Source organism: Triturus cristatus, chromosome 11, assembly GCF_964204655.1.
Source record: "Triturus cristatus chromosome 11, aTriCri1.1, whole genome shotgun sequence".
Taxonomy (NCBI): domain Eukaryota; kingdom Metazoa; phylum Chordata; class Amphibia; order Caudata; family Salamandridae; genus Triturus; species Triturus cristatus.
The window spans coordinates 1,045,413,455-1,045,429,792 of NC_140594.1; the positions used below are offsets into that span (position 1 = coordinate 1,045,413,455).

Consider the following 16,338-nt stretch of genomic DNA (forward strand, 5'->3'; position numbering starts at 1 on the left):
TTCCACAGAAGTAAAGTTTGTGTTGTAGGTGTACTTCTGGAAACCTAGAAATTAAAAGCTCAAGGAATTCCCTTGTGATTTGCTATAATTCTCCAAAGGTGGGAAATCCGTTCCAAAGATAAGAAGAAATATACTAGATTAGAAAAGAAATTAGTAGGCGATTGGAAATTGGGTCACCATAGATTAATGGATTTGCCACCTACTTAATATCACATTCCTGCTCATTACCTTCTGTTTGATATTTCAGATGCCAAGGATGTCATCATCAACAAACTTCAAAACGAAAATAAGGTAAGTGAGGCAATTTCTAACAAGCTACTGTGAATGATGCCCTAAAGAACAAGCGTAAATGTACTTTTGGAATAAATATGATTCTGTATTGAGTTCACAAACCATTGCAGCCTTTCCTCTTTGCAAGGTTGAGATGTTCTAGCTGGCTATGATTACAAACTTTGTTACACAGTGTTACTGCATATGTATAACCTGTTTTACAGAGTTGACCCTTTAGTTGTACTGATGTTTCAATTGTTAGTGATGGGCAGTACAAAAATGTTGTTCTTTCTTGTATTATAGAGATAATAACATTTGTTTACATTCATTATGTAATTTCTAAAATAATATTTAGTGGCATAACTCCTAAAGCCATCTACTTTGGTGTTCCTTATCACAAATAATTAAAGTGATAGCTTATCACTTTTGGAAGCTCGTAGATTTTGGACCACCCCAATTTTTTTTTTAATATGAAAAGAATACATTTTACTCAATTTCTTTAAGCTTATGATCATGTGAACATTTACTTATTTTTTAACTAATTAAAGTTTCTTCACTTGGTCCTATTCAACGTACATCTATCTTACCATTGTGCCTTATTGATTGTGATCAATACATTTTGGAGGTTTTTCAGAAGGTGAATGACCAAAATAGTGTGGAAAAAATCTTGTACCACAAGAATATTTTTGTCAAAATATCCTAAAGTCAAACACAAAGGGTCACAGAATATATAAGGAAAGAATATTGTTTTTTTAGGTCCATAATGTTGTTTATTAAACAACGTTGTATATGTTTACTTTAACATAGTTGTAATACATAGTGTTTTTTAAATTAATTCAATTTATATTACTGCCCACCTCTGAACCCTTAAGTCACCGTCAACTTCCCTTACCTCTACCCATCCCATAACCGTCAAGTCACTTTCACCTCTATTTACCTCTACCCACCTGATAACCCTTAAGTCACCTTCAGCTTCCTTTATATCTACCCACAACCATTAACCCTAACGTTACCCTCATTTATATTTACCTCTACCCAACTAATAACACTCAATTCACCTTCACGTCCCTTTACCCATGCCGACCCCTGAACCCTAAGTCACCCTCATCTCCCTCTACCTTAACCCCCCACTAAATCCTCAAGTGACCCTCACCTCCCTTTTATCTACCCACCCCATAACCCTCAAGTCACCCTCACCTCCCTGTACCTCTACCCACCGAACCCTAAAGTCACCCTAAAGTCACCCTCACCTCACCTCCCTTTACCTCTACCCATCCCTTTACCCTCAAGTCCCCCTCACCAGACCCCCTCAGTTCGCTTTACCTCTACCCATGCCTGAACCCTCAAGTCACCGTCACCCCCCATACCTCCATCCACCCTGAGGACTCAAGTCACCCTCTCCTTCCATTACCTAGACCCACCCCATAATACTCAAGTCACCTTTACCTCCTTTACCTATGCTCACCCCATACTCAAGTCACCCTCACATCCCTTTACCTATGCTCACCCCATAATCCTCAAGTCACCCTCACATCCCTTTACCTCTACCCACCCCTGAGCACTCCAGTCACCTTCACCTGCCTTTATCTCTACCCATCCCAGAACCCTTAAGCACCCTTATATCCCTTTACCCTTAACCACTCATTATAATCAAGTCACCCGCTCTTCCCTTTACCTCCACCCACCCCTAAACCTCAAGTCAACCTCATTTCCTTTACCTCTTCCCAGCCATTTGCCCTCAAGTCCCCTTCACCTCCATTTAGCTCTACCTACCCCATACCCCTCAATTCACCCTGACCTCCCTTTACCTCTACTCAGCTGTGAACTCTCAAGCCATCCTCTACTCCATTTATCTCTACCTACCTATGAGAACTCAAGTCACCCTCACCTAATAATTTTACCTTTACCCATACGTGCCCCTCTAGACACCCCCGCCTTCCTTTACCTCTACCCATCCCTGAACCCTCAAGTCACCCTCCCTTTACCCCTACCACCCCTGAACCCTCAAGTCACCCTTATTTCCCTTTACCTTTATCCACCCATGAGCGCTCAAGTCACCCTCTCCTCTCTTTACCTCTGTGCAGCCCTGAGCACTGCAGTCACCTCCTATCCCTTTACCTCTTCTCACCACAAAGCCATCAAGTCACCCTAACCTCCCTTTATCTCTACCCACCCCTGAGCACTCAAGCCACCCTAACCTCCCTTTATCTCTACCCACCCCTGAGCACTCAAGCCACCCTCACCTCCCTTTATCTCTACCCACCCCCTAATCCTCACTTTTCACCATTATCTCCTTCTACCTCTTCCCCCAAACCCTAAAGTCACCCCCACCCCCTTTCCTCTACCTACTCTTGAGCCCTCAAGTCACACTGAATGTCCTTTACCACTACCCACCCCTGACCTTCAAGTCACCCTCAGCAGTCACCCTCACCTCCCTTTACCTCTGCCCACTCCTGAGCCCTCAACTCAAGCTCACCTTCCTTTACCTCTACCCAGCCCTGAACCCTTAACACACCTTTACCTCCCTTTACCTATATCCCTGGTTGAGAACTCCAGTCACCCTCACCTCCCTATACCTTTACCCACCCATGAGCCCTCAGGTCACCCCCACCTCACTTTACCCCTATCCACACCTGAGCACTCCAGTCATCTCATCTCCCTTTACCTCTACCCACATCTCATAACCCTCAAGTTACAATCGCCTTTTTTTTACCTCTACCCCAAACCCTAAAGTTACTCTCACGTCAGTTTTCCACTACCCACTCCTGAACCCCGAAATCACTCTCACCAGTCACCCTCACCTCCCTTTTCCTCTCCCCACTCCTGAACCCGCTAGTCACTCTCACATCCCTTGTTCTTCTACCTAGCCCTGTGCCCTCAGCTCACCTTCATCTCCCTTTACCTTTATTCACTCGTGAGCACCTCTGCCCACACCACGCCCCTCAACTCACCCTCACCACCCTTTACCTCTACATTGTTGGTTGATTTATGCCCTTCAGTATGTTTGATGGGCACCTTCACCTTTTTGACAGTTTGCTGACACCCTATACTTTAGGTCTCACCTGAAACAGCATGTGTGCTATCACTTGTGAAACATTTTGTTTACTTACAGGGGTCTTAGACCCTGTCCATTTTTACCATTAGCTGGCTTCATCATCACACTTATTTCCTTGGTTTTGCTTGGTCAGTGAGTGCCGGCTTCACTACCTCTTCATGTGCTTGACCCTGCCCTGGAGCATGGCCCGGTGCTGCTTCCCTTGTTCAGTCTCCTTCCTCTGCTCACCGCTCTCAGAGGTACCTTTGTACCCTTTTACTAGCACTCAATCCCTCCCGCCTTGTGAATTACCCTTCCCTCCACCTGACTCCTGCTTCGTTGCTTGTCTGGTCTGCTCCTTCCCCTTTGTTCCTTGTCTTGTTCACCCCTACCCCCTTCATTATTTGTCCCCTCCTGTTCCACCACAAAAAAGCACTCAAAAGTCACACCAGCAGGTCTAGATGCTACAAAGATGCAGACGGCGCTGTGCTCCCTTCTCTGCGTAGACTTTTTGGCGCTGTCCTTATGTGTGCCGAACTTCGGGTCAGAAATTAGATATTTGAACACTTTTTTAGTGAAGGCAGAGAATAATTACACACTATGAAAATAAATCATTGCCCTTGCGGTCAGCACTGGGCACATCATAGCGCTTTTTTTTTTTTAATGTTCAGCCATGCTACACAGCAGGCAATCTAATGTATAACATGGCTAAAACGAATTGACAAAGCCAATAGCTCTCCGATAAGTGAGACCTATTGACTTTGCCAATGGTTGTTGATAGTAGTCTGTACCATAATATTTTGATATTTCACACACAAAGTATGCAAACTACTTATTTGTAGACAAATTTGAAGCTGAGGGTGCATTTAAATAATTCCAAAGAGTTTATCTTTTTTAGAAAAAAATATTTTTTAACGATATTCAAATAACAAGCACCTTGTTGAAAATACCACAAGAACGTAACAACATGTAGTAGGACAGTGCATGTGACGCCAGAGCTCTGTGGTGCAAAGTTGTGTTGCAGTTTTCTGTTTATCAATGTATTGGGCCAATTACGTAAGATATTTATAGGAAAAAAGGTATCTGTAAAAATTATACAGTTTTCAGTATCCTAAGGGGTGTTGAGAAACAGTAAGAAAAAATGGAAAAACTGAAAGAGGCATCAGATGAAAATATAAACCTAAAGTCATGAATAAAGCAATAGTACATACATTTAGGAGCACTGGGGAATCAAACCTTGGTAAGAGGCGGTGATAATCCCGCTTTTTAATTCACAGCGCTATATGATCAAGAGGCAGATGGAGTACTTATTAGAGCTGCTCAGTTGTAGTTTAAATATAAGAATTAATAGTTGTTTTTGGATCAGTTGTCATACGACAGGAACATTGTTCATGCTCTACTTGCCGCATAGTGGCCGCCATTAAGTAAGGGTTTGGGGAGAGGGCGATCAGCTGGGAGGCGGGAGCGACACGCTGGGGGTGGGCCACATGGGCATTAGCGGCGGGGAGTGCAGGAACAGGTCGCGAAGCAGAGGCAAAATGAGAAAGAGGCAAAGGAAAAGAAAAAGAAAAAAGAGGCAAAGGAAAAGAGAAAAGAGGCCAAGGAAAAGAGAAAAGAGGCAAAAGAGAACAGAGCGGAAATAGCAGAAGAGCTGGGTGCTCGTCCACTAGACCACCAGGGATGATGAACAGGCAGGAGCTTGCGGGTGGAGGAGGGCCTCGAACACCTACCTGGCAAGGAGCTTGGGGCTCAAGGGCAGACCCTTAATGGTGGAGCTGCACAGGGGAGAGCAGTGACACTGCCGGCATCCAAGGAAAGGCTCTAGACTGGATACATTCATTCCTCTCGGGAAAAACACAGAGAATAAGACTCCAGCCCTTCCTCTCAGAACTGACAGAAACCAGATGCGGAGTTCCCCAAGGATCCTCCCTCAGCCCTACCCTCTTCAACGTCTACATGGCCCCCCTCGCAACCATCGTCAGAAATCATGGACTCAACATTGTGTCCTACGCCGATGACACCCAACTCATCCTCTCCCTCACCAAGGAACCCGACATCACCAGGCACAACTTCCAAGAAGGGATGAAAGCTGTTGCAACCTGGATGAAGAACAGCTGTCTGAAACTCAACTCAGAGAAAACAGAAGTCCTCATCCTCAGCTCCACCCTCTCCACATGGGATGACCCTTGGTGGCCCCCCGAATTCAGAAACCCACCCACCCTGACAGACCATGCACGTAACCTCGGCATCATACTGGACTCATCTCTCACTATGAATCAGCAGATCAACTCAGTTTCCTCCGCATGCTTCAGCACCCTCCGCATACTACGTAAAACTCCCCAGCCCCCCATCCCCCCCCCCCCCCGATGCCAGGAAAACAGTCACTCGCCCTTATCACCAGCAGACCGGACTACGGCAACGCCCTCTACACAGGATTCAACAAAAAACTCTTCCGCAAACTCCAGACTGCTCAGAATGCCGCAGCCAGACTAATCCTCAATATCTCACGGCACAACCACATCACCCAACACTTCCGTGACCTCCACTGGCTCTCCGTCGAAAGAAGAATAACTTTCAAGCTGCTCACGCACGCCTACAAGGCCCTCCACAACATCGGACGTCAATACTTCAACAGTCGCCTCTCCTTCTACACCCGCAAGAGAAACTTCAACTCAGCCGACCTCTCCCTAGCCGCTGTCCCACACTTCTAAAGGAACAGAGCGGGGGGAAGGTCCTTCTCGTACCTCGCAGCCAAGACGTGGAACGATCTCCCCCTTCATGTCTGGCGAAGTCTAACACTGCACCAGTTCAGGAAAGACCTTAAGACCTGACTCTTCGAATGACCTCAGTGGAGCCGCAAACCCACCCCCCCACCCCCCCCCCCCAGCGCTTTGAGACCCTTACGGGTGAGTAGTGCGCTTTACAAACCCCTGATTGATTGATTGTATTTTGAAAAAAGAATGGTATTAGGATTTAGTACGAGGTGTTGGGATTTTGCCCCAGTGGTTACTCTCTTTGTGACTGAAGTTTTAGGATATCAGTGAAATAGCAGAACATTAAGCAAAATGAAAGTGTACTGCATGCATTCATATGTTTGACAAGAATTGAATGTTGGTAGAAATCCGTAGAGATTCTTATCTAGTAATATATTTTCTTAAGTATTGTGCCCTATTGGAGTTTGAATAAGGGCAGATCCTGGTGAAGTAGTTCCTTTGTTGTCCCCCGAAATGCATCAGTTGCATCATTGGGCCCCATGGTGAAACGTTTGACATACATGTATCACACATGAAGCAGCAACGGCCATTGGAGCATGAAAAATAATGAAGAGTTGAGTTAAAGTTTCATTTTAATTTTTTATACGAAATGTAAAATTCATATAAGGATCTTAGTCCGTGGAGCACTCAGAGGTGACAAATTGACACTAATAATTTATCCTGAGTGTAACTAGAACACTGCTCATAGGTTCTGTCTCAGACTTTGTACCTGAGCCCTTGATGATTGACAGAGGTTCTAGATGTGGAGAAGAGCTCTACCTCAGCAGGGTGCCTACACTTCACAGATATCATCGGTCCTAGCAGGTATATCAAACCTTACAGAGCTCTTTACAGGCCTCAGACAGACATCAGACTATCACTGGTTAAACAAACTGCGCAGATTCTGGCTTCAGTCAATCTCGTGCTTGGGTCACGCAGGTCTGACAAGCTTCAGACAGCAGAACTTTCATTTGGGTTTCTTGAGGTTTGCACCTCTCAGGAAGCAAACCTATCCATCGGCTTCCAGATGTTGCTTTTAGCAGAGCTCTGCCTCTGTTTACTTATAGTACTCACACTCCTCCCTAAGCAGAGCTATCCCTCCAGATACGCAGACAATACATCTCACAGGGGTAATGCCAGCGCTACAGTAAGACCCTAGTCGACAGCACCCTGAAGGTGATGTATAATGTAGCATGCGGTGGTCACCGTATGAGGCTACCTATCCTGTTGCTGGTCTGGGCAATGGCTCCTCGATAGGTCTCCAGGCTGTAAATGTGGTTTAGCATTCATGTCCAAGGCCCAGGGCACTGTTACACTGCTGTCAAAAGCTCCTAATGGGTCTGGCAGTGGGACCACTCAGTTAATGCTCTTCCTACTTGGAGGTCACAGAATAGAAACTAAAACACACAATCACACAATCAATTCCCACAGGCCTTCTAAAGATCAACTCTCAGCCATAGCTACAATTTAAAAAACTTAAAACATAGGTCTTTGTTTCCAGTGGTTTTTATATAAACTTGAAATGAGGATCAACAGCCAACATCAGCAGAGCCTAGTGTATACTGAGGCTCAGATAAAGCTGTTCCACTTCTAGGCACTACACATGCAGTATAGTTGAGCCATGACACATGTTTAACTCTACAGAAATGCTGCTTGCAAGCGACGCCCTCTTGGCTGTGCCCCAAGCGCATGGATCTGCACTCAGCTTTACTAAAATAGTTTCTAACCAGAAGCAGTTCAGTTGCACACAATAGGCAGCCATCCATGTTTGTGTAAATCATTCGCAACCCAGAGATCTGGACTCTTAACAGCCATGACATCAACTAGGAATTGCTACAGCACCCAGTTAACACCCATCACAGCCACCAGTGTCAGGCCCTCTCTTCAGTTCCTGGGGAGCCGGGAGTTAGTCAGTAACATGTTTTCTTCGCTCATCCCAAGGACGGGGGTAAGGTCACCCAGCCTTGATCAAGTCTGCAGATATCCGCATGCTGAATATGCCTCGTGAGCCAAAACAGGCAGAAAACAATGGGTCTCGCTTTTGGGACCTTATAAGTATTTAGTTATGCAGCACAATATCCTTGGTGCAACAAAATTAACTGTTGCATGGCTAAACACTTATAAGGCCCCAACGGTGAGACCTATTGGCTATGCCAATGCTTGTAAATAGAATGCCTAGAGTATAAATAAATTGAATAAAAATGTATTAAAAAATAATTGAGGAGGCAATCTTATTTGTACATGCTTTTTTCCACGATTTACATACCAAATATTTGCACTGTTCAGCTCTTCCACGGTCTATAAACCAAGCCAGTCCCTTGGCTTGGCTCTGCTCTCCCTGTTAATGTGGTGGTTTCCCCACTCGAACTGTAATTACCAGTATTATCCAAAGAACTGTACAATATAAAGGAAAAGGACTGGAATCTCGGGGCATTTGAACGGCCTTGAGTTACTGGAGATAACAGGGAGAGGATGTAGCATTACGGCTAGAGTGGACGACCTCGAAGCTGGGGAACCGGGTTCGAGTCTCTGCAACAATGCTCAACATCTTGTGATTTTAGTCAGACCACCTAATCTCCCCGTGCCTCACAAAAAAGTGTCTATTTGTAACAAAACTGGTGCTCATGTAAAGCACTCTGATACTGTCTCGGGTCTAGTTCGCGCTATATGAAACACGGGGGAAAAAAGACTTACACAGCATCAGTTTGATATTTTGAATATGGCAAAAAGTGGTACTCCATGAGCGTTTGTAGGAAGTGATTTAGGGGATAGCACAGTTTTTACCTACAGAAAATCCAGTTGACTGCCACCGCAGAGTCGATGTGCATTCCGATAGAGGAAATGCTGACATCGCCTTTTCTGTTCAACCGGCTGCTATCTAAGGTATGCTTACAACGCGCAGGTAAATAATAGCTTAAGAACGGTTGTCGCCATGACTCACTTGACTTGATGGAAATACAGGCAGCCGCTCAAGAGGCACGAGCTGTCAAATTAAGAAAAACGTTTTCACTAGCTTTCCAAGTACTCTTAAGAAAATATTCTAGAGAAAAATATTCCGCCGTAAATAGATAACATCCACAGATTAACCGCAGCTGACCCTCCAACAACCCCCACCCCCCGCCGGCTACAAATAAAACAAGTCTTGTTTTTATTTAATTTTTACAAATTTATTATAATTGAGATGCATAAAAAAAGAACCAGTTTTAAAGAGGCACAATTCGGGCCTCAGTAAATATAATCCGAATGACGAATCATATTAAAAACAAGCGGCCGCAAAAGTGATCGCGATCAAACATCGAAAGTAATCGCGGTAAACATCAAAGCGGAAGTGAAAGCAATCGTGGTGAAGCGTGGCACACGCGCCCGCGCACATGCACTGTAGCTCCAGGCTGGCCTGGTAGCACTTTTTGGAGCCCTCTCAATAAGTCTCGCCAGACCAGCGCATGCGCTGGGTCAGGCGAGACCTAAAAAGGGGCAGAAAACAGGGTAGCTGAGGGTGTAAGCATTGCCAGCACCAGAACAGGGACACAAGAGCACATTTCAGAAGGTTGCCCAAATAGCCTGCGCTTAGTATAAACAAATTGGAATTCGGATTTTGAGTTCCAGTGAAAAAATTATTTTAAAGGTACACCTACCATGTTTGTACCAAACAATGCACAGTGCACACAACACACATCGCTCAGAGGAAAGTGAGCAGCGGCGGCTTGCACAGATAAATGCTGTGGGGCAGTGAGACGGGGTGGGGTGAGGGGTAGTGGAATCCGACATACGATGGGAATGTGCAAACTAACTAAATATATAAATAAAACCACTTACCTTGCGCTCGCCGAAGTCTGTGATGTTTTATTTATTTAGTTAGTTTTCACATTGCCCTCATGTGTCGGATTCCACTTCCCACCCCCCTGCCCCGCTTCCGTCCTGCCTCACCGCCCCACAGCATTTACCTGTGCGAGCCGCCGCTGAAAGTGAGGTGTCCCAGCTATGAAAGCCTGGTTGGATTCTGCCATGAGGACTGGTAGGCTCTTTGCCTGTGGGTGCAGCAAACAGACCTAAACTGCAATAATTACCAGCTGCTACCAACAGTCAAGCTCTACATAGCCTGTTGAAGAGCAGAGTTCATCCCAGACTAAGGCCCAGATTTACCACGGACCCGAGTTGCCCGTGCGATTTGCAAGGTGACGCAAGGGCAACGCAAGCCCTTAAGTGAGGTCTAGTATGCCACACAGTGTCACCTTGCGTGGCATAGTATATCCTGAGTAACACAAGGCAGAGTGTTACTCCAGGTTGTTTATGTTTCCCTTCCTGCACAAAAACAATCCTCCCTGCAGCGCAGGCACCCTTGCTCCATGGTGAAGGGGTTGGTGCTTGGCAACCACTAGTCCGCCAGTGCAGAGAGAGAGCGGGAATGTGCCATATCTTAGTAGATCTGGCGCATTACTGCCCTATCTCTATTTGATGATCGTAATTTCACAGAAAAACAATTTCATAAAATGTCATTATGAGAAACCCTTTCACCTAGCTGTTTAAGACACAGTTTTGTTGGAGGTATTTATTTCTTTGCTTCAGGGGACATTAGTTCAGATTTATATATTTTACATTGCCAAACATTTGCTTCGGATGCTTTTAATTCGCTGACCCCTCATAACACCTAAACAACACCCATCCCTTTCCCCTGAACATCCATCACCATACCTATACGACACTCATCTCTGAACCCCACAAGCCATTTCTAACCCTAAACTTCGCCCATCACAGAAACTTAAAAAGTCTTTTCTACACCTAAACTACAACCATCACTGAGCCCCAAACTACACCCATCTCTAAATGCTAAAAGCCCTTTCTACCACTCCACTCCACCCATCCCTGAACCCTCAAACACTCACTACCCCCATTCTGCACCCATCCATGACCCCTAAAATCCCCTCACCACCCACTGCATTACATGTTAGTAAATCTGCTCAAACTATAACTTGGTGGTCCCTTAGTGGCTTATTTATAAGAGCCCTGCGTCACTTTTTCACCACAAAAAGTGGTACATGCGTGATGCAGGACTCTCATTTCCATTTATGAAGCCACACAAAGCCACCCTGAGTGGCTTTGAGTGGCTTCATAAATCATTAGTAAGGCAAAGCAGCGCAAGTTGCCGTGCCGCTTTACTCTGTGCCCGCGAGGCGTTCCATGGGCATTGTGGTGGGCTTTCCCATGTAACACCCTTGGAATTTGACGCTGCCCCAGATTCACAAAGTGATGTAAACCAAATCTGTATGCCTCCTGAGGTGAGGCACAACGAAGAGAAATAGGTTTATTTCTCCTCGTTGTTTTCCTCTTTCTACGTGTGATGCATTCTGCAGCACACATAGAAAGAGGAAAATGCCTCTTAGGATTGTTTTTGTGCAGGAAGGTGGCCCTTCCTGGACAAAAACAATCCTGTATGCAACAGAGGCACCCTTGCCCCATGGTGCAAGGGTACTTACATTGGCGCTAGTATGCCAAAACATCGGCAGCGCAGAAAGAAAGGACAGGAATGCACCATATTGCTTAAATACTGTGAATTCTAGCCCCTTCACTTTGGCATAGGGCAGCGCTGCTAGGTGCCTTGCTGCGCTGCCCTACGCCAAAATACCAAAAATAACCACCTTAGTCCAGCATGTTTCTAGGCAGCAGAAATCACAGAACACAAGTGAAGCAACTCCCAGTAGTCCCGAGATGTCAGTCCACCCTGCACGGAAGATGCTAGGCTGTCCAGAATAATACAAACAAGTGATGGGTGGAATGGTTGAATGAATCTCAGCCCCTGGTGATTGTTGTGGGCCTTGTCTCAGTTCACTGGTGCCCACCATGCTCTGTTTGTGTGCTCTGCATAGCTCACTAGGCAATACAGTGCACATACAATGGATGCAGGATGTCACAGTTCATGACCTCCTTCTAGGCCTTTAATCAACATCCAGTAAGTCCCTGTTCAGTTCCATGATCCACCTGCTCTCCCTCCCATGCTCACCACTGCTCGTCCAGCCTGCCTCAGACACAAAGATCACAAGGCGTCAGTGGATTGCTGCCTTGGAGTCTTGTGGTTGCAGTCAGCATAGATTTCTGAAGCTCACGTCCTGTTTTTGATATGTTCAGTGTAAGTGTTTTAAACAAACATGCTAAACCGTAACATTGAAATGTAATGGATCTCCCTGCAGATGAGAGCCAGTGCTTTAAATGGGCCGGTACAATCCGGTACGGAGTACCGGCACTTTTTTATTTTGGGAGGGAGAGTGCCGGCACTTCTAAAGAGAGGCGTAATACTTTTAATTGGAGAGTGCCGGCACTTCTAAAGAGAGGCGTCATACTTTTAATTGGAGAGTGTCAGCACTTCTAAAGAGAGGCGTCATACTTTTAATAGGAGAGTGCCGGCACTTCTAAAGAGAGGCGTCATACTTTTAATTGGAAAGTGCCGGCACTTCTCAGAAACAAGTAGATACTCTGGTACAGAGTACCTGCACTTCTGTTTTTCCATTACAGGCACTGATGGGAGCGATATATGTTCTAAAGGCTTCGAACGTAAGGAAGATGCACATCTGGTAGCAATAGTGACACAGGTGAATAACTTTCAAACAGAGCTGCACTCCTCGGCTATGAAATAGAGAGAAAGGGTGTGGGCTTCTCCATTCACCTCCTCTGACGCGTATGATAGAAAGCACCCCCCTCTTTGTGTACACACTGCATGTCCTCGATCCTCACTGTCCACAATGTACACATGACACACACAAGTTCCACCCTCCTGTGAAGTTTATGCACAAACAGCTGTTCAAACAAACAATGGATGCTGGATCCATGGTGATGTCATCGATAACGTCAATTTTAATGTGAGATGTAATGTCACCTGTAATGTCATTTGTGATGTCATCAGAGACGTCACGGATGACGTCATGAGCTCGGTATTTGAGCAGCAAATAATGGTTCTGACAGGGGCCTTGGCTTGCTCAGCTAATCAACACTGAATATGTTAAGGAATATGTGTACATGTGTGTGTGCGCGTGTGTGTGTGCACGTGCTAATATTTGGACGCTTATGTGTTGATGTGGACTCATTTCGGGCTGTTATGAGCTGATATGACACATCTTTCTTTACACCAATAATATTGGCAATTAAAGACTATTGGCCCTGGTTTTGGGGACTGCCACATTTTATTGAGCCCTCAGTGGAAAGTTCATATGACACTGATATATACCTGTCAGAAATATTTTTGTCTATCGAGCTAGATTTAAAGTTAAAGTTAATCTAATTTGCATTCATGCTTTTGGCCAAAAAAGCTTTCATGCTCTATTTGCCACATATCTTCCCACCTGTTCCTTGGAAAGGATCCCCTGCCTATATAGTGAGCTATTAACCATTTAAGTCTTTACCAACAATAATCGTAATTTGTCACATATGTTTGCAAATTATTCATGGTTAACAATTCTGCATCCTGCTATTAAGTGTTACTCAAAGAGTTATCCTGTTTTGACGAATGGTACTTGCCCACTGTGCCTTGTGATGCACTAACATTTGGCAATGCTCCCTTTCTTGGTGAGATCCCCTCATCCCCTTTAAAGTTGTTTTTAAAGGGTAAGTAGGTTGGACCAAGGTTACCAGACTAATGAGCTTTATGTGCAACACTGGATACTATTTTTTCCTGCTTTTCCTTGGGGAACACCTCTCCACCACCTCCTTGAATGCTGCCTTTAAGTTATATTCAGATTTGACCAACATGCTTCAAAATTCACTATCTGTCACACAATTTCCCTAAAAAAATAATTGGTAGAATAATAACATAATCAAACAAGCATTGCCACAGCCAACTGGTCTTGCTTTGCCAATCCTTGTTCTTTAGTACTATTGGCTCTGCGACTGCTTGTTAAATTGAGCCAACACTGGTGAAGCCATAAACTGTGGAAAATCGACTTGAAAGTGTATTTTCTATACTTCTAAGATTGCCTTCACCTTGAGTTTACCCTTTGGCCCTGATTATGAGTTGGCCAGTATTTTGCGACCCCTGTCCAAGCCCTGTTTGCACAAGGGTTTGCACAACGGTCGGAATTCTGGATTGGGTGTTATTTAATGCACCTAGTAACCACTGGGTACTTTAAATGCCTGCCCATTTGTTAAAAGGTCAAGCATTTTGGAATTTAACAGGGGAAAAGTAACCAGTATTTACTGTGCCACAAGCACCGAAATCCGCATGTTATTCCCCAAAAACTTGAAATAAGCACCCATTAAATAATGTACCGGGGCTTGTTGTTTATGAGGTGAGTTAAACAGCACCTTTATTCCCACGAACTCGGAATCAAGGCCTATGTCAAGAACTATGCTAGGCAACGTCCCAGCTATCTAGGAAGTATGGAAAATAATGTCCTGTCATTTAAGATTGTTATGTTTTTTACACTTCTAAGGTGGCCACAAGATTTCAAGCCCTCAACGCTGTGTCTGGCAACATGGCGGCCATCTTGTAAATATAAAAAATCCACCTCCAAGATGGCCGTTACATGTGCAAATGCAACGTGGTGGGCATCCTCAATAGCATCCTCAAAGGATAGAACATAATGGCCAGCCGTCTGGTTTGTGTGTCTTTATTCTTCACAAATGGCTGCCACATTGTGTCAGTCAATGTGATGGCCAGCTTAGAAATGTAAAAAATACTCTTAAAAAGAGATGGTCGCTGCTTTTGGCTTTGCCAATGCCGACAGACAAAGGCGAGGGAGGGATGAAAGAGAGGCTGTGAGGAAGAGTGTGACACCATGTCATAGCAGTGATTGTTATCAAGGAATTACAAAAGATGACGGATAGTGCTTAGAGAGACGGAGGTGTGGAGAGCAAGAGAAAGATTCCAAGCATACACTCCATTTAGAGCGGAGAGAGTGACAGAAATAGGACATGTACTCGGACGGAATGATAAAACCCATAGGATGTTTGAATAAAAATAGAAAAAAATAGTTCTCTGACTTCAAAAGTGGAAGAATATACTCAACCACCCATAAAACAAGCATGTGCGAGACTTTAAGCTATTGGCATTGTAAATGGCAATGCCTTTTATTCATGTGTTTAGAAAACTAATACATCAATAAAAAGGCAATGTCATTCACAATGCCAATAGCTTAAACTCTGGACCTCGACCTCGGAGGAGTGGTGGGGCGGACAACTGGGAGGGTTGAGATGGTGTTGGGCATGGTATGGGAGAACCGGTAGATGAAGGAGCACGGTGTACTAGCCAATGGCGGCTGCATGCCTTTATGTGCATAATTTTGCCTCCCCACTCCAGGCGTGCAGCTGCGATTGGCTAGTACTCTGATAGAAAACAAAAGACGGCTGGCGCTATAGTTAAAGCGGACTGCCGTGGCAAAACAAATAAAGGAAGAAGCGCGGCCGCGGACCGTACTGGCAATTTAAATGAAAAAAGGAGCGCGGCCACTGTAGTGAAAGCAGACTGCGCTGCCAAGGTAAATAAAGAAAAGAACGCGACCGCTGTAGTTAAAGTGTAGCTTGCTGTGAAAGTAAATAAATAAAGGAGCACGGCCGCTATACGTTGGCACATAAAATAAATAATCACGGTCGCTATAGTTAAAGCGGGCCACCATTACTAATTAAAATATAAAAGAGGGCGGCATGCTGGGTTGTAGAAAAGCACTTCTTGGGTGGAATAGGGGAAAATCATTAAAGAAAATAGTGCTCACAGACTAGATGAAATAGACTGTGTAACAACACAAGTAAAAAGTCCAGTCCTCATGGGAGGTTAGAAATGCAGACAAGGCGGTACCAAGGAGGGACTACTAAGCCTATTCATGAATCAAAAGCAATGATTTAGAAAGGACAGTAACAGCAGCCAATTGAAAAGATGGGCGGGAAATGGGCAGAGCTTCAAGTCCATACCTGAATACAGCATGCCTCGCAGAGCAACGCAGCGCAGCGCAGCGCAGCGCATGTGCTGCCCAGGCCCGACCTAACAAGGGTGAAACCAAAATGCTCCGAAGGCATGAGCAAACACATCAAATCAGTGGCAGGGAAGTTAAATAGACAAAGCCATCCAATCCGGAGTGCACATACAGTCCACTCCAAGAAACATATATTTCTATATATAAATTGATTGCTATGATGTCTGCAACAGGCATCTAAGCTGTCTGTAGGAAGACTACAAAAAGTGTATTCTTTGCTTTAAAATGTCACTGATATCGTAGTTAGCGTTTCACAACTTGTCCAGAGACCGAACCTTCTCCCCCATATTATAATTAATACACTCCAAAAATACATCTTTGGCTGAGG

At 44.9% G+C, this 16,338-nt stretch overlaps 1 protein-coding gene across 1 annotated transcript in view; it reads left to right on the plus strand.

Annotated features, from left to right (window-relative positions):
• LOC146785911 (coiled-coil domain-containing protein 150-like) overlaps positions 1-16,338 on the plus strand; it is a 184,200-nt gene that overhangs the window by 96,978 nt on the left and 70,884 nt on the right. The window contains exon 6 of the mRNA XM_085633121.1: positions 248-291. Coding sequence (XP_085489247.1) covers positions 248-291 — 44 coding nt within the window. The remainder of the gene's footprint in view (positions 1-247; positions 292-16,338) is intronic.